The following is a 24,055-nucleotide window of genomic DNA, read 5'->3' on the forward strand; positions in this document are numbered from 1 at the left end:
TATGTAGGATGACAGAAACTTCAGACCTTTGTTAATACTTTCTAATATTGGTTAATTACAGAAATATACAAGTACTATCCAAAATAAGCAAGCAAATTTAAATAATAACCTATCAGTATTTTATTTAAAAAGCATAACAAAAGAATAGGAAGCACTAGACCATCTATACATCTGAAGTGGCTGATTCACAACTTTTTTCAAAAAAGCTTTTAACACGAAAAAAACAACAACTCAGAGAGCAAGATAAAGAGCAAAATAAACAGAAAAGAGAAACAAATAAAACAGTAGTTTTGTGAAGTGTGCCTATGACATTTCTTAAACCCAACATATACATTAATTAGCTCTAGTTAGTGTTTGTATCCTAATCCAAAGATTACAGGAGTGAATAGGAAATACATATCTAAATCTGATGAAAGAAATGAAGGAGGGTAAAGTATCTGTCACTGTTTATATGTTAGGGCACTTTCTAAGAACATGTGCTGTGCAGTTTTTGAATAATACAAATCTGATTTTCACACTAAACAAAAAATACAGGATTTAGCAAGGGAACCACTACTAAAAAAAATGGATACTTTCTGTTTTTGTCTTAAATTGTAAAACTCCTCAACGAAAGGAGAAAAATATAGCTGCAAATTAAGATTCAAAAAAGATTAAAATAAGACATAAAAAGAAGTTTGCTTCAATCTTTGCTTTATTTAAAAATAGACTTACAATGATTAAATGCATGAACAGAGATGTCTGAAACTTGGAAAAGTAGCAGGATGTTGGCTACAGGGATTAATTTCTTACAAACAGACTGCTTAGTATGCAATTTGAAAGAGGTTGGTCTGGATTGCTCTTCCATTATTGAGAGATAATCGAACTATATTCCCCAAAATAAAAAATACAACCACAAGAAAAATGTTACTAAATCTGATAAAAGAAAAAAGAAAACAAAACCTGTTAAGAAGCTTTCTGCATGTTAGAAAATCCATCACTCCTTTCTTTCAGATGTGAATTTATTCAACATAATTCGGATATTTCTAAGGTACAAGCGTTGTATGTAGGTACACATGGACAAACTGAAGGTGAACAGAAAAGAGGTTTTTTGCAGTTATCTGAAACTGGAACTGTTCCAGTAGTATTCAAAGTGTTTGATAGCATCATTTTTGCAATTTTCAGTTTTGCAAATTTCAATTCAACCCAAAGTTTGTGTATTTTGCTGTGATCCTCAAAACCAATCATTGGGGTACAACCTAGCCACATGTAATACAGATCTCCATTCACAAACTGCTGAAAGATCAGTGCTTTGAAACAAGTTCTCAACACAAATTACCCAAGGAATACAACAGGCTTCATCTGGAAGTGTTATTCTCATGAAAGGAAAAATAAAACGGGACACAATCTCCAAGAGCTTCATCACAACCTCTGCAACCCAGCTTTCTGGTAAGCATAACTCCCACTTCCTTTTTACTTGGAAGAGATGCAGTCTAAGGAGTAAAAGCAAACGTGGTGGAGGGAAAACTATTTTCTACAATCTACACAGGGAAAAGAAAAAAACAGTGCTGAAAACTTATCACAGACTAGGAGATATTTCATTTTTGTAGTTCTAGATGCCTAGCTATGAGTAGGTGACAGAGAAACTCTGTTGGCTAATGCAACCCTAAGACAGTCATTACCTGCAGTGAATATAAGAAACGAACCAGAAAATTCAAAACCAAGAAATTTTACTATAGCAGTTTTAGGTGAAAAAAGTTCCAAACTAAGAGAGGAACTGTTGATAAAAATAAAATTACACATATTCATAAAAACCACAGTACTTCTGTACTGTTTAGTTGGTAGCAGCAGGTGCAATACCAGATATGTTCACCTGTACCAGGACACCAGGATTTTGAAAGGAATAAAAGGACAGAAATCCAGTGTCTGCTTCATCAGTTGCTCAAAGTTAGCCTGCATAAAACTTACGTACATCTAATGTTTCAGTGCCCCTTGGTCATTGAGACTTTTCCAAAAAAGATAGAAAAGCTAAAAGTCTCAATACAGAAAGCCTGTATTTTGTCCTTTGTAAAATTCAGTTTCCAAAAAGGCATGCAAAATACACAATTTTTATAGTTACTTTTAAAGGACAAAAAGATTTCTCACAGATGAAAACAATAAAATCATAGAATCATTTAGATCGGAAGCACCCTTCAGAATCATCAAGTCTAAACATCAAATAAACAGTGAAATATAGTCTAATCACAAGAACTCCAGCCTCTACACAACCTTTGGATCTTCTTACAGTTTTTCAGAATTGGTTTACTGTTATTTTTTCTTGTCCATTTACAGGTTTCACACTGAAAGTCCTTCTACAAAGGTATATCCTAAGGGAATTAACTTTTTACAAAAGCTTACTTACTAAATTTATATATCATATATTCATATATCTAAGACTGGTTATTAATTCCCTGCAGAACTAAGTAGTCCATAGACCAGTTACATACTAAACCAAAGACAATTACATTTCCCTATTAAAACAAATTAAAGTTACTTTTTCTAGTATATAGATATACAATGATTGCTTTTGTTGTAAATGAGATTTCTAAACTGAAGGATCAGATCTTCCATATTGTAATTTAGAGTAATTCATTTGATTCAATAAAACTCTTAAGAATTAAATAGCATTACAACATGCAATTCAGATTTTAATCTTCCTACAAGTGAAAGACTAAAGCCCCTATTTATTAGTAAAATTGCAACTTACTGTCCAAAAATCCCTAGCAGCTTTTTTTTGTTCTTAACTTTACAAATTTTATTCATGCTGCATTTACTCCCTGCCATCAGAGTAGTCATTTATATTTTGACATATGTAAATAAGCACCATAAAACGAGTTTTAAAACTTGGAAAATTATACTGCTTGCTGTAATTAGAAGGTATAATTGTACCAGTTGCAGTGATGCTGAACAACTTTCTTGACTAGTGACAGGGTGGTAATATAACACAGTGCAGGAAGGTTATAAGCAGTATAAAGTTATGAACACAATATTTATAATGATCTTAATGTATTGTTTGCTTGCTATTTCAGGTCTGTTACACGTTAAAAAAAAATGAGGATTTGTAAGACTAAAAATATTAAACTTTCGGAATTCTGGTAATTGCTAAATAGTTCAATGAAGTTAATACTGTTATTTAACACAAGTCACAGTCTTTTTTTTTTTTTTAATTCGATTTAACAAAGAATTTTATGATGGGTGCAATTATTTTTTAAAATTAAATCAAGACAACATAAAACCACTTTACATTCCACTCCTTCCTCCTTTAAATGAAAATCTGTTAGAGAAGAAGGTTTGTGTTCTTTTAATATGTAAAGTCCCCAAACAGAATTTAAACATATACTTGAAGATTTTTTTTGCAATAAAAGTTCTTTTGCCAAAAGATGGCGCTGATAGCTTCTGAAGTTCAGAATTTCTGTAGTTAGTATCAGAAACATTGGAAAAGAATGCTAAGATCATTTCAGTTTTGCTTTTTGCTGTATCTTAGCCTTGAGTCATTTCGAAGTCCATTTATTATCACACCACCAACAAACTCCAACCAGATGAATATATAACTACTAAAGTAGCAGAGCAAACAATTCAGAATTCATGCCATACGGTGTTGCAACTTAGGTATTTATTCAATTCACTGACACTCCCTCTTCTGAATCAGTTAAAAAAGAAACAATTTTCTTAACCTTTTTCCTCCCTACTCATCGCATGTGATTATTATGAGGTTAACAATCTTTTTTTTTTTCCATAAATACACACACACTACCCTTCCAATCATTTGATTCCAGCATTGCCTATGGAATTTTTTATGATTATCACTTGTCAGGCACATGATAACATCCCGCCTGTTTTTTTTGCTTATGTGCCAATAGTTTGATAGGTTCTCATTTAACCAACTAATATAATAGCATGTTGGAAAGTCCTCATCTTTGGCTCTATGTTAAATGCAAGCCCAGAATTGAGCTGTATTTGAATACTGCAACAGAATCTCATGTAAACAGAGATACTACATGTTCACATTTTGAACAGAAATAAAAATCAAATGGATGACATATGATGAGTATTTGTATACAACAGTACTTGGAAACATCAAGCTGATTGGTTGCAACATAAAAGCAAGCATGTGTTGCTACAGCTTATGCATACAGATGACTTTCATGCATACATATCTTTTTTTTTTATGAGATACTTATCACATACTGTATTATCTGGCTTTCCACATTAGCAAGACTAAACACAATCAGTATCACACAGACGAAAATGCAAGTAAAACAAACGCAACACTTCCACGGTTTCTGCTGTCATAGAAACCTGAAGGGAATGAATCATAGTCCTAGTACAATAAAACAGCCAGCCCAAGAATATTAGGATAGCCAAAGCCAATTTGAAATGAATATGCACAATGTTTTTCTTCTGAATAATTTTTCATGACTCTTTCAGAATGAGAGAAAAACAGCCGATAGGATTACAGCAATAAACCTCATAAAATCTTGTGTCTGACAAACCAAGGTAAATCAGAAAGCTCATAAAATACACAGGTTATCCCAGTGATCATTTCAAAGTTGTTAATTGTATTAAAAAAAATCCTTCTTCCCTGACTTCTACATCCTCGTGTTTAGCTTGTTTTATAATTGATATGCTTTATAATTGATATCAGATCATTAAGTACAAGTCTTGAGAGTGGAAAAAATACTCTATATTCCAAACAGTACTGGTATTGTGCTATTGGTATACATTCTTTCTTCACATACAGGGGGAAAAGAAACCACTGAAACAGCTATAAAAGAAAGGCAGAATATTTCCATAATTAGGAAAGCTGTTATGTAAAATACTTCCAAGCATCGATTGATATTCCCTTCAGATTTTGCTAATGTGGATCACAGCTCTTACATTGCATTTCACTGTATAAAATTAACCCCTAACCCACCTCCTGTATGTTCTTTATCCCAGCTTCCCTCACCATGCTTAGGATGTTGTAAAGAGAAATGTCTGCTTTCTGGTGGCCTCAAAGTAGACTCTAATCTGTGAAATTTGTGAATTCTGTCTCTTACAAGAATAGTATTGTCCCTCTCATCATGATTTGTGATTTCTCTGGCAAGGTCCTTCTTTTGGACTACATTAGCAATCTCAGCTACAAGATCTGTTTCTGCCTTTTCTGTAGGGTTTTGGTTATGCACATGAGCAACATCTTCCCTTTCTCCTAGCAGCTTGGAAAGGAGTGAATAGAAATCACCTGTACAGAAAAGAGAAAAGATAAGAGGAAAGGAAGGAAAAAACAAACAAACAAAAAACACAAAACAATTATAACAGATCAAATTGTTTTAGAGAACTTCAGCAAACCACAATGTAACGTAACTATTCAAACAGTTGTCAGTTGTAGCATTAGAGTGAACTGTGTCTCAGGAACTGAATGAGCCAAGTCTGTGGTATAAAAAGATAATGTCAAATCATCATAATCTTCATTTACATACAAGAATCCACTTTTACCTGACATTTTGGCATCAAAAAATCATTACCTCTGTGCAGATGTTCTTGAGGAGGAAAAAAAAAAAGGGTGAGCATAATTTCAGGAAAGAATATTTATGATGCAATTATCTAGATTTGCCAGGCTACTGCTGCATTATTCTGTTTTTATATAATAGGGATGCAAAAACTCCACAGTTTTATCAATTTACTCACTTATAAAGACAATCGTATACATAGATGCATGTCAAAATATATTCCTTTGAAATCTGTCATCACATAAGGAGCTTATGCTGAAAGAAAACAAACCTTTACAACTGCAAATGGATCCTAGATAGCATACTGCTGAAAGAAGACTGACTAGTGAAACACTGAGTGGTCCACTACATTTTTCAGGTAATAATTTGGTTTGGGTTCAGCCCTTCCTCTCCCTACAAACAGTAACAGCCATCAGCCATGATATCAGCTGGCAATGCAGGGAACAGTATTTTCTCAAGTTGCTTAACACGGTCATCACTACAGATTTCTTAGAAACTGATAAGCATTTCAGTAAATTCCAGAACAACAGCTCAAAGGATACAACCTGAAATTAAGTATGCAAATGCCGTATGTACAACTTGCCTCAAAAAATATTCAAGCCACCTGAACTGTTTTTGATGAAGTCCATTCTCAATTCTTTTTGCAGGATTCAATAAAGTGGTGACATGACATGCCTACTAACCAGCAGGTTAACAGTATATGCCCTACTAACCAGCAGGTACCCAACTTGTTTGAATTTACTAACCCCGTATCTTGGCTGCCTGAAACTATTACAAACTGCAGTTACACCGTTGGAGTAGAAAGAGACATTCAGCTCACATTTAGATTTAATTCAAATAAGTGTACTTATTTTATTTTAAGTACAAATCACTCATTATTAAAAATGTGTATTATCTCATACCGATTTCAGGGTATATTAAGCACTATTTAGACAAGCAAACTAAAAGTAATAAAGCTTTCACGCAAAAAATCACACAAAATCAGAAACCATGATGTGCAGCCCAGAAATTTTGGCTTTTGGAAATGTCCTTAGGAAGATCTGTCATGTTTATAAACAGTCCTCATTCAATGACTTTGAGTAGCCTTCCATTCCTTGCCCATGCAAATGGAATATTCCAGGTGAAAACTTCTGTCAGAAAATAACCATTGAAGTAACAGGGCTAATTTCAATGAAATTAAATGAGCAAAGCAAATTAAGTAAGAGAAAAAAATGTTAAGCTATATGAAAAAAATAAGAAGTCTTTGCTTCGAATATAATTATGAAGCTAGTATGCCTCATAACCTTCATACCATCATTCAGCTAGTTCAGCTACTGATTCAGAACAAACCCAGATGTTCCAGAAGTATAACATAATAATAGCTTTGGATACAAACCATATATATTCTGATAAAATTTTATAATTATGTTAATCAAGTTTTGTAGTCACTAAAAGCATCCAGGAATTGGTGCTGATATAGGAACACATCTGGAATTTTTACTTGAGAAACATTTGATATTAAAATAGTTTTCATGGTCTTTAACTATATTTTTGCGCCATTTTAGAAATTAAACAGTTTGTAATACAAGTGTTTTGGTTTTATCCACGGATTGAGATCTGCAGATGAGAAAACTATTTTATATGCAATCATTTCCAAAGGTGAGGTTAGAATGGCAAAAGCAGTGTTCTTAACGTAATTATGACATGTCTCCCCCAAATGAGCAAGCCTGGTGGTGTTTTAAACTGCAGACCTTTTTAAAGCACCTTTAGTGCTCTCTGACCAGTTCGCTCTTTCCTAGTTCCATATCAACAGTCAGTTCAACAGATTAATTGCTTGTAATTGTTCGTCGCAATAAGAACATGTGACAGTTTGTCTAAAGATTTCAGCTTCCTAACTCATAATTCATATGCTCATTCATTTTAAACAAGTTCTCCAGCTTCCTGCTTCTGCCAAAGATACTGCATTCTACCTCTGATGTGTACTGTTTGACACAGAACAATTAACTCACCCTCTAAAATAGATTGTGCTTGTTGCTTTTTCTTTCTTAAAAAAAAAAAGTAAAAAAAAAAGTTTCAGTTTACCTGTCTAAAACTAGCTTTTCTTACTACAAAAGGACTGCTGCGAGATAGGATACAGTGGATTACAAAAACTAAGAAGAAAAGAGGAATCTAACTTAGAAACAACAAAAGCCCAGGGAAAACTGAGAGAACAAGGTGATTTCAGGGAGAATTCCCGTGGACTTCACAGGAACTACCAATCAGGGACTCAACTTCAAACAGATTGATCAGACGTAGTTTACTCCCAGTACTGATCATAAGAGATGTTAAGAATTTTCAAGCACTTTTCAAGTACTGGAGTACTGAGTGAGGGAGGTTGAACAGGTCATTATCAGTGGCTATAGACGAGATATTTCCCAAAATGAGCTTGTCCTGAAAGGCTTTCAGTAAAGAGCAGTGTTGTAACCACAACAGTATATGAATATTCAGGAACTGTTTGAACGTATGGAAAAGGGTGTGCCTCACAGAGTGAAGGCAGTGTGAAATGCAGCTGCTCAGAACCTGTGAACTTTAGCCTAAGTAAATGTGTTTCTTTGACAAAATAAATATGAAATCCCTATACCTAAAGTTCCAAAAGACATCCATGAGGCTTATAATGTATTTGCCCAACAGTTCTATATGCTTGGCACAAACAGCAGGCTGAAGTCTTCTGTCAGTTTCTTGGCAACTTTACACTGCTCGCAGTATTTACAAAGCAGAAAAAATGTGTGTAGATTCCTACAGAACATTCCTAATTGCTCAGTGTAACCAACCAATCCCTGAACTCCACACATTTGAATTACAGTCCCATACTATCTGGAACCAGGATTTCTCAGCTTTGGTTATAAACCACAGGCAGACTCCAGTAAACTTGTAAGCAGCATCATTTTAAGAAGTTATTCAGAATCTACTACACATAACTTACAAAGAGTAGACTCATGTTGTCTCTGATTAACAGTTGGCTCTCTGTGAAGTAATATCCAGAAAATGTCAAAGCAAGAGGTCATGCTGCAGCTTTACATGTTATGTAATAGCTGGAACAGTTGAAGGATGCTGCTTACCTGAAGATATTCAGTGTGAAAGGAACACCAGCAAGATGTACTGTGTTACTTGTTTGGTTTTGTTTGAGATGAGACAACCTGACCTTTAGAATGACTTGAAGACAACACGGTTGCATGAATCACTTGCTTTTGTTGAAATAACTGAAATCTAGCATGAATAATTTATTTTCTTCCAGTACTCAGTCCAGTCTCAGGGATGCTGGCTGATTAGGTGAGTTTCGGAGAGGATACTTACACGCACTTAATCTATCAGGACACTTCCCTCTACGTAATACAGTATAAGATAATTGGCTACAAATAGCTGGAGTTAATTCTGTTCTGGAGGAAGCAAAGCTGGACCAACACCTCCAGAATGAAAAGACACAAAAGCATAGCCCTATTAGTTTAACCTAAGTTCTATGGCAGTCCAATGCTAGTCAAATTCTTTTACAGAACCTGACTCGACCTTGGTGTAGAGCTGGATTAGTTGAAGACAATACAACAGTTTAGTATGTTGACCACAATGGTCTGGGGTAGAATCCTGATAGTGTTGAACTGCCCATGACTAAAACCAGTCTCCTTTTTTTCACCTCTACGTTGCAATCTTCCCAACTTTCAGAGAACAGTTTCTGTCCATGGTTCTTAAGCTTCACACCATCACGCAGTTGGAAGTACCAATTTCTGGTCTGTATGAAGTATCTGGCCATGGTACTGCAAGATCAAGCTAAGAGACGGGTAGAAAATACAACCTTTCAAACACCAAGACTTTTGGCAGAATGATATCTTGCCAGGAAATGATCAGAATTGAAGGAATTGAGAGCAAAAGCCTATCTATGGCTTATCTACATTGACAAGGGACTGCTACTGCAAAGTTCATTTGTGTGATGCTGCAGTTCAGTTAGTTTTAACTGGAGTGTGAATGCTTGCATTGAAAGTCACCTCTTTTTGAGTATGTCTGATTTGTTATGGAGCCAGTATGATGGTCCTTCTGAACTCCAGTGTTTCAGCCTAGTATGATTGCAGTAAGAGACAAAACTTCATAGTTAGATTTAGTTTTCCAAATTATCTCTGAATAAAATCTAGTGTATTCTGAAAATACATGTCTCTGTCTTACGGGAAAATGCTTCTCTTTAACCTGTTGGTCTGGCAAAAATAGTGACTGTTTTTTATTTTTTATTTTATTTGAAAGTGATGAAATCAGGGTCCAAATGGTATGGAATCCAACTATGACATGGCCTCATCTTAAATCTCAGCCTAATAATGCCTAAGTGCTATATCAATAGTTGTATCAGAGAAATGCACTCTTTAGATGAAGAACTATCTTACCAATGAAGAAATCAAAATCTGTCTGCCATTATCATCTTCATGACTGTGCCCTCATGACTGAATGCCTTCCAAATAAATATTTATCAATATTTATTAAAGCAAAAGTTTCATTTTCTGTATCTGTTTAACCATGCTTTCTTTGGCTTCTACATGAAGCTAGTGAGTCCGCTCTAACAGACATATATGAGACAACATTGCTGGTAGAAAAGAGGGAAGAAAAGCATAGAAAGTGCAGAAGTGAGCAAAATCTGATGTCTATTTATTTAGAGTAAGTGACATTGGACACAGTTTGACATAACAATCCAAAACAATTTTCAAAATGTTTTCTAGTCTAATATTTTTCACAAGTCCTACCGTTCTGATTTAATCTGCTGTTTTGATGGAAGTGTTGGAAAGATTCCTGAGAACTAAAAACTATTAAATAAGGGTGTTTCTTTATGAAGGGGTATGAAGGGGAGGAGGACAAAGGGATAGCTATGAGGAAATGAAAACTGTTAAGTTACTCTAAAGGTTGTTGGTCCCCATCACTGTGCCCTAGGTGATGTGCACTTAGGGCACAGCCAAACTGGCATGGTTGAAAAACTGGAATTGCCTCTGCTCTCAAGCCATTTTAATGCAGATTAGAGAGGAAAAATGGTGGAAGCAAAGGTTAAAAAATAGTATCATTAGCTTTTGTTGACAGTTACATAATTTCCTGTTTTCCTCTATGTCTGCATGTTCCTAAGAAGGGCTTTTACTACTATTCCAACGTAAATCTGGCTTCCTTTGTTTTCAATTCAGCCATCAAAATATTTTAATATATAGATGTTTTGTTTATAAACAAAATGCAGTTTATAAAGTCACTAGGTTGAAAGATTGTGTAACTGGCAAAGACAGAGATAAGTGTTAGAGAAAACATAGAAGAACCTTCACTTAAGGACTATTCTTTAGTACAGATGGGGGTTTCTTCCCCAGCAAGTTGGAACTTGATATTCAAACCCCAAGCCGGTCACAGTTCATTCTCCAGACAAAACAGTGCTTCCTCAACTTCACGAGCATATCAGCATAGCAAGGCAAATTTCTGCCTGTTATTACCAGGATATATATATATTCTTAAGGATCCCTAAGTATCCTTGTTATTTGGTCATTTTTATTTAAAATCTATGATCATCATTCTTCAAGATATGCAAATTACAAGACAGAAACATTTTGCACAGAATAAAAAAATGTATTCTTTTTAGAGAGTTTTATATTTGTGCAACAGTTTTATTTGAACAACTATGAAAACAGCATTCATTTCTGTGAACTCTTCCTAGACTAACACAATGCCTATTTTCAATTCTTCAGACACGTTAATGATACCATAACCAGGTTTTGCAGCTGTTCACTGTTTAATAAATATTTTTTTCGGCATTACAGAAAATACCTAAGCGAAGCCCCTCTGCAATTCAAGAACATAAACCACGTGTCAAACAGTGAAGACCGAAACAGACAACTTAAAATGGTTTCTTTTCATGCTTGTCATATTCTTCTCCTGCTTACGTAGCCAAACCATACCAATTGCCATTTTTTGCTTACATCTGATGCTCCCTTTTCTACTGTGCTGAAAATGCTTTTGCAAAGATTATGAATAACCCTATTCTAACCTAATTCGAGGCTCATCTTTTATTTACAACTTCCAGCAGGATCTTTTAGTGCTGGAACAACAAGCAAATTTTTAATCTTTGTAATTCTACTTCTCTAACTGTAAATATTGCTCTTAGTACCTCTTAGTAGCATTGTCTTCCAAGCTTTAATTCAGACACTTTTATTGCTATTCCCTATTTAAGGGACCTCATCTAATGTCTGTGCACCAAAGAAACATTCCAGGGCTAAAAACATATAGAGTTTCTCTAATACTTGGCCTTAATCTAAAACATATCCATTCTATTCCATCCCACATCAATACTGGAAAATAAATTTGTCTTCTCTTTCAAACCTCATCTTTTCTCCATCAACCTCAAGAATCTTAAGCCATCTACCATACTGAACTCCTCCCTTTTCTTAAAACACCACACAAGCTAGAAAAAGTAAACTTTTAAGGTGAACTATGACAACTTTATTTTAGAAAGGAATGTAACTTATGAGTACATGTGTTGGCATAAACATACCTCAGATCTTACAGTTTGACACTATCATTATGTAATATCACAGAAACATGCTACTTCATGACTTGAAAAAATCAAGGATCTGCTTGCATGCTGATTCTGCTTTGTTTTTCCTTTCACCCCATGTCTGCTAGGAAATCATAGGCATTTCCTCCCTTTTTCATTCTTATAAGAAGGAAACAAAACAGAGATAAGACAGAAAGAGGAAAGCTGTAAATTCTCCTTTCATTTAAATCATAAATTTCTATCCCAGGTATAAAGAGCCTTGTTTACTATATTTTTATTGTGACAAATTTCATAGAAATGTACAAGTAAACAGCAGAATACTCCACAGTGAACTTCTCAACTCACAGATTCTGCTACAACCTAGCAAAATATTTCCAGCAGAGTCACAAAAATGTTGGGAAAAAATATTTATCCATGTGTGGATGTGCACACATGCATGTGAGATTATAGCTTACGACAACTGAAAATGATTTAAAGATCAGTTAGGCATCCAACAGGTAATAAATACCAGAATTATACATAACCTTAATTCATCTCCCATTTTGTATGGATTATGATGTCAATTTTTCTTACCTGATGTATGCTATTTTTCCAAAGAATTGCCGTTATACTATCAATGGGCAGTCCCTATTTATGACATTTAACCTCATTCAAAGAATATCCCAAGCATCCCTGAACAAGTGTTTAACTGAACAGAAAGACTTCTCCTTAACATTTCTGTTCTATTATTTCTGTTTATGAAACACACTGACTTACTTCATTATCATAGCCTGCCCATCAAATTAGGATCCATAATTACTACTATTTTGCTAGAGATTCCAGCCAGAATTGCCATTTAGTGTCCATTAATTTTGGGCGTCCACCTAGAAACATCTCAAAAACTGATTTACATGATACTTAACATTGTATTTCACATCACGTATTCAAACCATAACTACACTGAGTTTCAGCAGGAGCTGTCCATATGAAAGACAGATTCAATTGTTTGTTTTGTCCGTCTTCGAAGACTAGCAAAACAAGGCAGGAAATCAGACTTCACAGGGGTACCTAGCTGCCTAGAATCATTCAGCAGATGATTCCAGACACAGATGAAAGTCTGGAATAAAAGACCATTTTATGACATAGCATGAAATTGCATTAGATCACGAAGTCGTTCTTCTCTTTACACTGTCCTGTTTCACTCACTACGTAATTTGTAACCTCTAAAACAATGAAATCCAGTGGAGTGTTCTTCTGTACAACCGATCTTACCACCAGGTAAGATTCCATGATCACAGACTTAAAGACCTGCTTTATAAAATCTAATATCTGTTTTTTTTTTTTTTTTTTTGACATCATTTTAAATATTAGTTTAAATGTAGGACATTTTAATGGGATTTCAGTTAACACACTCAAATGTGCAAAGGGGTTATTCTGTCTGGGACATTCAGAAAGAGAGATTTTGAATTCTCTTGTATTGAATTTCACCATTCGAGCTCCTGGAATAGCCTGTGTCCATAGTAATCATAAAATAATGGGGGATGAGAAAAAAAAATCCAAATGTGTTGCCAGTACAATTCACCAATTCTGAAAGCAAATGAATGACTTCCGTGACTTCCACTTCAGATTCCATCGTAAGAGGCAAATGATATGAGGTATTTTTTGGTACTAATTTCTAAATTCCCTAAGCCAGACACAAGCAAAAACGTTTTTTTTTTTTTTTCCCCAGTATCACAGTAAACATTAATATTAGAAATAAGATGAAAACCCCTTCTCTTTTGTCAACAGTACATGTGCAAGTAACACATACATGTGTATGCACATACCCTTCTGAAACAAAAAATCAACTTTGATTTTTGTTTTATAGGCTGCAAATGAATTTTCAGTTCAAGCCAGCCTTGAAATATACAAACTGTTTATGCATAATTATATTGGCTTTACTAGAAAAAATATTTGCCTTTTCTGCTTCAAAGGAAAGTTTATTATCACATCTAATGCATACAAAGTGAGCTATCAAATTATAAGCCACAAGCCAACAGTTTAAATAATGCACGTTTGGTTCACCATCATCTGTATATTCCCTCCTGTTATTAAGAAACAACTCCTGATATTGTGTCTACACAGCTTTCAGGTATAGCAGCAACTGGCTGTCTTGATAGTAAGGCAGCTTTACTGCTTGCATATCAAAACAAACCTACACTGCATTATACCATACCACAGTCTATGGCAGGGATAATGTTGAGCAAACAATGAAAAACATTTAGGCCTTTTTTCCACAAGGAAAGATGAGACATCTAAAGATGTGGGAAATGTTATGAAAAGATAATAGTTTTTTCAGTACTGTATTTGTTGAATCTAATTTAATTAAACTTCTCTTGATGAAAAAAAAAAATGTTTTTGTGCTGGAGAGTTTATGCTTCAGAGGGAACAGGAAACACTCAAATATGCACAAGTGTTTAAATCAACTGCATTTCCTGCAATAAATAACTTTCTACAAACAGTTTATCCTCACCAGGCCATGACATTGTTGCTTCAGAAACAATATAATGAGGTCAGCTTCATTAATGTAAGTTCATTTTAATTTTAACATCAGAGGGATTTAGCTTTGTCTTCATGCTGAGTGATGATTCACTGTGTGATGAATACTACTTATTTCAGTATATTTATTTACACCATTTCTTAACATGCTTCTTATTGAAGATGATGGAATCAAGATTTTAGAGTAAAAGCAATGGTGACTCCAGGAGGTATCAGTAATATAAACCAGCTACATGTAGAAGCAAATCTGCTAAAACTATGTCCAGGTAATCATGCACATTATTAACAAGCTGATATTATCAAACCGCAGACATTTATTCTTTTTCCCTTTTGAGGCAAATACTTAAATTTAATACTAGTAACACCAAAATTTGTCCCCATCATCATCATGTATCTATCTCCCTGGATTTGCTAATATTTCCAGGGCAATGTAATCACTATTTGAATTTTAGTGAAGTAACAATGTTTACTTCAATTACCTTAAAATAAGAAGAGTAAAATGAAGTTGCTTCAGCATCAATGATGAAGAAAAAAATAAAATGCAAGGGTAAAACACAGTTATGGAAAAATCATTGAAGTATTATCTTCAGAGTGAGTTTACTAAGCAACAGCTCAGCACCAATAGAACTAATCAAAACCTGAGTTTTGGTGGACCTGTGTCTTGAAGATAAGTTTATCATACATAGTATTTCACATCAGACCATAAATTAAAAAAAAAAAATGCTATAAACTTTACCTCAGTATTTACTTGCTTCTGTGTGGGTTGGGGATCCACCACCCCACGCTGCGCTGTAGAACTTTTATTCTGTCACCTATAAGACCTTGTTCCAATGTGGTAGATATTGGCTAACTCACTAAGGTTATTGTGGAAGATGGACAAGACCACTTTCAGGTCATGATTTTCCCCGTGTGTTTTACCACACGGTCATGTAGAGCCAAAAAACAGTTCTAAAAAAGCCTTCAACTTCCTCTCTTTGTAGACAAAAATAAAACCAAAGTCTCTTCATTTTTCCTTTTGCTTTTTTTGCTTACATACGTATAATTGAACTGAAGTTTCAGGTACCTCAATGTAAAATTGAAGCCAGGGTCCTGTAAATGATGGGAGAATTTATCTTAAGCTAACAGCTAAGAACATGAAACAAAATTCTCTCATTGCAACTACTTTGTTTTGATATTTCACATCACGAACCCACCTAACTTCAAACGGACAGTGCAATCAAATCTGTTTCCATAGAAACGTGTTAGATGAGGATGTATACCAACTAGTGGTCTAAGCAAACAAAACTGCACTACAGAAATGTTGCTTTGAAACACATCTCAAAGACAACTGAAAAGTACTTTACAAAGAGCATCTTGTTTCAAACATTTTGTTTCAAACATTAATGAATTCAATAAAGCACATAGGTAACATTCTCAACAAATGCTAATAAACTTTCTAGTAACCTAAGGGTGAAGCAGCTTGTCAGCATAAATTTTCACATATATTTGTAGGCAGCTAGCTCATACTGGTCTGGAATAAGCTTAAAAAGCAAGTATTTTTAGAATTGTATTTATTTGTTAAAAAATCCGTCTTAAATTTTCTAATGTAAATTTCAAATTTGCAATTGTAAATATTGTCTATAGTATGTAAACTAAGTATGTACCCTAAGTAAAGATGCTCTTACACTCCAGATGCTAGTTTTTAATGTAACTGTAACTCAATTACTTGAGTTAACTTCACAAAATAGCAGTGCATATAGAAAGCTTAACCCCTTTGGGAAATGTTAGTAAATTTCCTTCCACCTTTAATGAAAACGAAGATTAGGCAAGTGCTTAGATTAACATCTCCCAGATATTTAGACTATTCCCTTAATACCACAAGAGTACAGCTAATATAGAGTAAACTTTTAAACATTTTGTATTTGATATCTATTCTATGAATTCATTCTTCCTTAGCAGTCCAGTTTCATCATAGGCATCTGACTTTAATTTTACATTTTATACCAGAATCATAGAATTACTAAGGTTGGAAAAGACCTCCAAGATCTTCTGGTCCAACCGTCCCCCTACCACCAATACCTACTAACAATACTGAGCTTAAGGCCCATTCAGCATGAAAATGGGTGAGAATAGTCAACACACACAGAAGATGTCCGAAGTCCTACAAGCCTCAGCAATGTTCAATTAAAACAGAATGAAGATATACCTGAAAAGGATTTCTCCTTCTGAAAAAAAAACTCTTGATACTAAACCAGTGTCTAATAACATATAATCCACAAGAACTTTAAAGTACAGCCATATTTTAATAACTCTGAAACCTAAGTAACAATCAGCTTATTTCTAGACATATTAGTCATGCTTTTTGCTACAACTTAATATTGTACACATCTGTGCATGAGATGTTATGCATATATGAAGACATACAAATTTTGTGAAAAAGATTTAGTATTAAACACTACTAGCACTCAACCCACTGCATGTACTACCAATATTGAAGCATAGTAACATACATAGAATATATGCACGGTAATACAAACTGAGGAACAGGAGGAGAGCTAATAGCAGATTACATAAATCACCACGTTAAAGAAAAGTGAATGAATTCTTTTTCTATTGGACTGCCACAACTTCTTTGTGTCCATTCTCCAGGATCGCATTTACAGATAAATTACAACCTTCTTTAACAAAGTAAAACAAAATCAGAAAAATCTAATGAGATTATAATGCACTAATAAATTTTACCTACAATGTCTTATATAACTTCCAATATTATTAACTGAATAGAACATTAAAAATTGCATCAGCTAAAGGAAAAAAAGATTTAAAACTTCATTATCTTTAACAATCAGGAGATTTAATTTATCAGGATTTAACATTAATGAGTTCCTTACTTGAAAATGAAATAAACAAGTACATACCCTGATCCAGAATCAATTCCTCTTCTCCTTTTGACAGTTGCAAAGAACTTTTATCAGTATCCTTGATTTCTAAAAAAGGAAATTTAAAATATGCTGTTAACTTCTGCACGTGAATGGGACTGAACATCATCTACTAGTGAAAACAGTCCTTCTGAACTGAATATGTGTTTTTTTTTTCTTCCCCTCCATCTATAGTAGGTGCACCAACCAGTGTAGCAGTAAAACAACTAGAATAAAAAGTTAAGATTTGCACAAGTAACAGGACAGTAGGAGGGTTTAGATAGAAATTTAGAACTCTACACCTGTCTATCCATCATAATGTAGGCAGACATATTACACAGTTATAGAAGAATCTAGGGTATTGTACTTTTCTTTGAAGTTGTTAAATTAAAACCAATACAGATAACTGATATGAAATTTTGCGCTATTCACTAAGTTTCATAAAAACTTTGTGAAAGGGTAGCATAAACCTGCTTGATCAATGGGTCAAAGCCCAATTTAAATAGCAGTCCCAAGTCAATGAAGTCAGCAGAAAAAAAATAAATCATATTATTACTCAGTAACTAGGATGAAATACATCCCAACTTTTATGACCTTTATTGCCTATATAATGCAAAGGATTGCCCAACAAAAATGCAACAAATGATTCCAAGAGAACTAACTACAGAATGAGAAATGATCTAGTTCTGTCTGGGCAGTATTTTGCCATAATTAGTTATTAGCTTTCCAAGGAGCTTGTTAAAGCATTCTGCCTCTAATATCTGCTGCCCTGCATGGAACTGTACTTTACTATACTGACATATTTGCCATACTGCTTCTGAATAATACTGCTGTGCCAACATATACGCATAGCAGTGTTTAACGGACATTTGATTCCTTCCATATAAAGGTACAGGGATCTAGAAAACTGGGATCCGGAAATGTTACACTTCAACTTCACAGGAAATAGAAGCTAAAGCAACTATTAAAAATTGTTAATGTTAAGTGCTGATATTTACCATAGCAAAGAGGTCAATCTTTGGGGTATATAGCTCAGTTAGCTATAAAAGCATGTTAGAAATTGAAAGATGACAATAGGAGAAAATAGGCAAAAGACTGAGAGACATTTTTCACCAAAATCAAGAGCAGAATCTCATAATGCTCTATAATTAACAGTTTCGATTTTATTCAAAATTGCATTTCTTTACTATGAAAGTTTATCATAATAAAGCAACACAGACAAACATATCAGTCAGCAAAAAAAGCCTAAAATAAAATGGATTGCAAGTTTTTTTTTCCACCTTCATGATGTCCATGAGTCATCTTTAGCATATCAGGCTTGACTGGAATAGGAATATTTGCTTCCTGTGGTATGTTTCTGAACATCTCAGGGTTTGCATTCTGTGTGCAGGTCATATATGAGACAGCATGTTTGGCTTCCATATAGTACATGATGTAAAAATTACACATTTCATCATTGGCTGTTCCCCTATACAATACAGAAAAGATGCAGCAGTTAGAGGAGGAAAATCAGCTCAATATAGAAGTTATCTAACGTGCTTAACAGAATATTAAAAAAGTTGCAATTAAATGTTTAGATGTCCCACACCAAAACACTTCATGTCTTCACAGCAGTGAACCAGTATCAGAAGTTTCTCTAGAAGAGAACGAGTCCCATTAGAAACTACCAGCTTGCACAAGCTCCTCTAGTATCTCAGGAATTCCTGAGAACTAAGTTTTGACCCTAAAGAAAATGGCATCAATGATTAAAACTGCTCTTCCTTCTCCTCTTTTGTACAGTATACTCTTCATATTCCCCAATGTGTCATCAACTATGTACATGTTCTGATGAAAAAGACACAACTGTAACATTCATTATGTCATCACCCATATACTTTTGACTACCTGGGGTAAACTTCATTTAAAATCACTGGAAATAACTTCTATGTTTAATTTCAGCAGCTATCATTTAAGACAGTTGTTTTCCTCCATGCTGAAGTACATGCATTCACTGGCCAGTCACAGTGGTTCTAACACAGCAAAACTTGATTTCATTACGTATTAAGACACCGTAAATAACTCCTAAAGAAAAGATAGCACTGCCTTCTTGAGAATAACTTGATCACAAGCTTCAAGCTTCTGTACGAAGAAACATGAGTACAAGAGGAATGACTAATTGACAACTGTTATTCATGTACTTGAAACAGAAGAGGCTCTTCTGTATTGCTACATAATCCTGCCTTCAATAGAAAGTTCAGCTGGTATGAGAAAGAATTTTTTCTGAAAAACATTACTTTATGCAGCAGACAATACCAGGGCTGTTTGCAACACTGTGATCTGTTTATTTATTTATGCCATATGTGCTGATACCTTTAATTATATAGTCCTGACAATAGAATAAGCAATAACTTAAAAAGAAAGGTTCACAAAATAAAGGGTTTTATGTTAAGATTTTTAAATCCGCTTTCACAATTAACCAGTGAGCCCACACTCATAAAATGACACAGGGGTGGCCTATTAGCTGTTCGCAAAAGACGTCAGTGCTGACTTTTCCAGCAGCATCCTGCAGCATTCATTTATTCACCATAGCAACAATAATGACACCAGCCAGAGCGGGGATAGAGGGAACATGGGAGAAGAGACTGTTTCAAAAGGGGAATTGGTATTTCTCCATGCATTGAAAATTTACTGTCCCTTGAAGACCACAAAAATCAGACTCTGACTTGGCAAGCTCTGCTTAAGCTTTTAGAAAGCATTCATTTCACTGTTGTACTCTAACTATGACGGCCTCTATTACAAAAAGGGAATGAGGAAGTTGCATGAACTCTGGTTCACCTGACACATAACTGTAAAAAATTTTAAATTACAAACTTTGAAATGTGTAGACACAGTAAAAAACAAACAAACAAACCTCTATCAACAACAGTTTTAGTAAATTCATAGAAAACACAGAATCCTTCCATTAAATGTTTGAACCACTAAGAAATCCCATTTTGTGAATGAGTTTAATGAGTAGAAATGCTAATGTACAAATTAAAAAAAATCACATAAACCACCTTCATATCACAGCCACAGGTATCTAGAAGTGTGTCTAGAAGTATATTCAGATCTTGGTATATGATCAATATACAGTGAAGAGAAACTAAAACATGATTTAGCAACAAAAAGCAAGATAATACAGTCAAAGAGTCTTAAATACTGAATATGGAAGATTTTGCTACGGGCACATGAACCTTCTCTGGAATGGTATAATACTTGTTTATTTTTGAAAATAAAAATTTCTGAAATGTATATTGCTGAAAATAAAAATGTTTATTTTTGAAAGGGAAAGATACAGCTTACACGGTTTTCCATCCATTAAGAGTTTCGTGCAATACACTGAATTACTACTGGGTAAAAAATGGCCAATGGCACTTTCCTCTACAAAGACACGAACTTGACATTGACTAGGCTCCAATTCTTTGAAGTCCTTTAGACTAGTAAACTGTGTATTACTTGACACAATATGAACTCTAATTTTTACTCTGAAACAACATTATATTATCTGTTATAAAAATGTAGTGGGTGTTTGCATGGAGTACTTACTGGTTTCTAGAAAAAAAAAGAAAAAAGAAAGATTCCTTTGTAAATTAGTAACAGTTGTTATAGTTGTTGATCATACTTGACAAAGGTTAATTCGAACCTCTGTTATGAAGTTTGAGTTTGAGGAGAAATCCAGATAAATAAAATGGCCTATGGAAACTGTTGAAGAGATGACTCCTGCCTCACCTCTCTACAACAGAGATTTTAAGTCTGTGATCTTGTAATTACCTTGAAAATATACAGTGTCAACCGCACAAGCAAAATCAGGTTTTATTTCTAAACCTTTGTTAGCCAAACTCTACGTATACAGAGGCATACCTCAATACCACATTTAATTTTTCAGACTAGGAGAAGAGCAGGCTGAAAAAGGCTAATGTGAGCCATGGAGGTCATGAAATAACAGAGCAAGATAACAGACATGAGCTAGTGTAACTAAATGAAAACATGGAAAAAAAAAACTAACGTGCAAAGAAACAGACAACACAGCTATGAAAGATCTAAAAACAAACAAGAACACCTACTCCTTCCTCTTCTACTTACGGTCTGTACAGAAGTACAGACTTGGCCAAAAATGGCAATTTCAATCTTAATTAGATAAAAATGCAAAGAAATACAGGTAAAAACAAACTGAAATGAGTACTGTATTATAAAAAAGACAATCACTCAGCATTTCGAATGACAGTGCACTTGCACGTTATTATAGACAAAACATTAAAACAGTAACTGCGCTGCACAATAGCCGTTGAGAAAGGCAGCAAGAAAGAATACCAAAGACCTATCGTGGACACAGTATTCATCAAGATAATTTGAGTGAAGCAGAGAATACGGTAATGTGAAAAGGTGTCCAGTCCTTCAGAAATTCAGAATATATGGAAAGTAACATCTGAAGTAACTCAAAAAATGTCAAGCAAAAGAAAGAGTGCATTTATATGTAAGGCACTAGCTGGCTATCATAGAAATTACAACACCGTTAAGGAACTATAACACTGAAAACATATGTTTAACGACAGGCAGAAAGCATATACTAGGAATAGCTAAGCTTTAAATGATCAGCTTTGGAAAGGGGAACAGACAAAGCGAACCCATAAGTTTGTTTTACCCCAGATTTCTCTGTATATTAAAGATAAATCACATAAGGAATTTAAGAGCTTTTTCAGATAGTTCAAGGAAAAACAAAAATTCAAGCAGAAAATTAGAGACTGGGAAAGTGAACATGCAGACTTGATCTGATCCTTTTCAGGTATGTATTACTTCACAGTTTTCCTTTCACGCGTACATTTCCTGTTTATTTTTCAGTGTTTATATTTGAAGCTTAAAGGATGGAACAAAAAAAAATTTGGGGGGGAGGGATGAGTCATTCTGAACAGAAATGAGACAATGGCAATATAAGGAAAACACTTTCTAAGATTTAAACAACTTTCATACATTTTATTTTAACTGTTACTAACTTTCCATATACCCAGTATTGTTGGGAATGCACTCCTTTTTATCCTTTCATTTGATATTTATGGTGATAGTTATTTCCCCATGTTTTCCAATTATTCATACTTCCACATCTTGCATTAATTTTTGTGTATTATTTTAACTTTTTCTTAAAATGTTTGTGTATTTTTCCTCCAAAAACACAAGCAGAAATTACATAATAGAAGTTCCCATCACTTCTTTCTCTTTGGAAGGTTATCAGCACATTGAAAATGAAGACCATAATTCTCCTGGGACTGGTTCTTAAACTGTAAGGATTATTCAACAAACAGAAACTACTTGGCAGAATGTTATAGAAACATGTCAGAATTTTAGAACTTCAAAAGGTCTACAGTTGAATGTTACATAAAGGTTTTGGATATTACTGTTATGACCTTTGTAAAAACGACTTCTCAAACAATTCATTTTAGTTCAGCATTTTAACTGCCTATGGAAAAGAGTTAAATTTGTGTTGAACTCTTTAAGCCCACACTGAGATGCAATCTTAGCGTGCGTAGAGCATGAAACAAGTCATTGCTTGAGGTGCTGGTGCATTTACTTCCAGTAAAGAAAGACTTCTGCAAGGTATGTTCGTATCTCTACATGTCCAGTAAATTACAGTTTAGAGAACTTGTGCCAGTTAAGAGAATATTAATATTGCATGTATTCTTAAAGATGTATTTGTCAACTTGACCTTATAGGGCTCTCTCTGTCATCTTTGGCTAAGCAGCATCACTAACACACAGTTCAGATTTTTCTATGTATTATTAGTCACTTATGACTTAATTGTTTTTCATAAAAGCCTGTACATTTTTATATTGAGAAAAAGGCAACTGGAACTTTATTCTGAGCTTTAAGATTTGGTTTTATGATGGGTCAGAATTTATCACAGTTTTATAAACTTACAGAAATCTTGTTTCTGAAATAGTGAAAAGAAATTGCAAAGCTCTATTATTTTATTTTAAATGGTCAATAACTTCAATTTATTAAAAATACAGTTTTTATAACTGACATTCTGATAATTACTCTAAGAGCAGAACCACACAACATCTGAGCAAGGCCTTTGGTAGCATAGTTTCAGCTGAGAGATGTTCTGAACATTTCAGAAAAGTGATTATTCAAAAAAGAAAGGCTATGAACATATTGTAGAGTTAAATCCAGCAAACCAGCCAGCAAAACAGATCGCTCCAGTGGAACTTAAGTTTCACAGAATCATCTAGATTGGAAAAGACCTCCAAGATCATCTAGTCCAACCTCTGACCTAACACTAAGTACTCCACTAAACCATATCACTAAGCTCTACATCTAAACGTCTTTTAAAGACCTCCAGGGATGGTGACTCAACCACTTCCCTGGGCAGCCCATTCCAATGCCTAACAACCCTTTCAGTAAAGAAGTTCTTCCTAATATCCAACCTAAACCTCCCCTGGCACAACTTTAGCCCATTCCCCCTCGTCCAGTCACCAGGCACGTGGGAGAATAGACCAACCCCCACCTCTCTACAGCCTCCTTTAAGGTACCTGTAGAGTGCGATAAGGTCACCCCTAAGCCTCCTCTTCAGGCTGAACAATCCCAGCTCCCTCAGCCGCTCCTCGTAAGAC

General features: G+C 34.5%; 1 protein-coding gene across 16 annotated transcripts in view; it reads right to left on the reverse strand.

The window, feature by feature from the left end:
* PAM (peptidylglycine alpha-amidating monooxygenase) overlaps nt 1–24,055 on the reverse strand; it is a 140,846-nt gene that overhangs the window by 21,527 nt on the left and 95,264 nt on the right. For 12 of the 16 annotated variants that reach the window (XM_080572785.1, XM_080572797.1, XM_080572784.1 and 9 more), the window contains 3 exons: nt 18,713–18,900; nt 17,433–17,501; nt 4,931–5,236 (listed from right to left, as the gene is read on the reverse strand). In XM_080572785.1, the coding sequence (XP_080428911.1) occupies nt 4,931–5,236; nt 17,433–17,501; nt 18,713–18,900 (563 nt within the window). The remainder of the gene's footprint in view (nt 1–4,930; nt 5,237–17,432; nt 17,502–18,712; nt 18,901–24,055) is intronic. The other 4 variants (XM_080572790.1, XM_080572788.1, XM_080572789.1 and 1 more) reach the window with 1 other exon arrangement.

Source organism: Anser brachyrhynchus (genome assembly GCF_964034855.1).
Source record: "Anser brachyrhynchus genome assembly, chromosome: Z".
NCBI lineage: Eukaryota > Metazoa > Chordata > Aves > Anseriformes > Anatidae > Anser > Anser brachyrhynchus.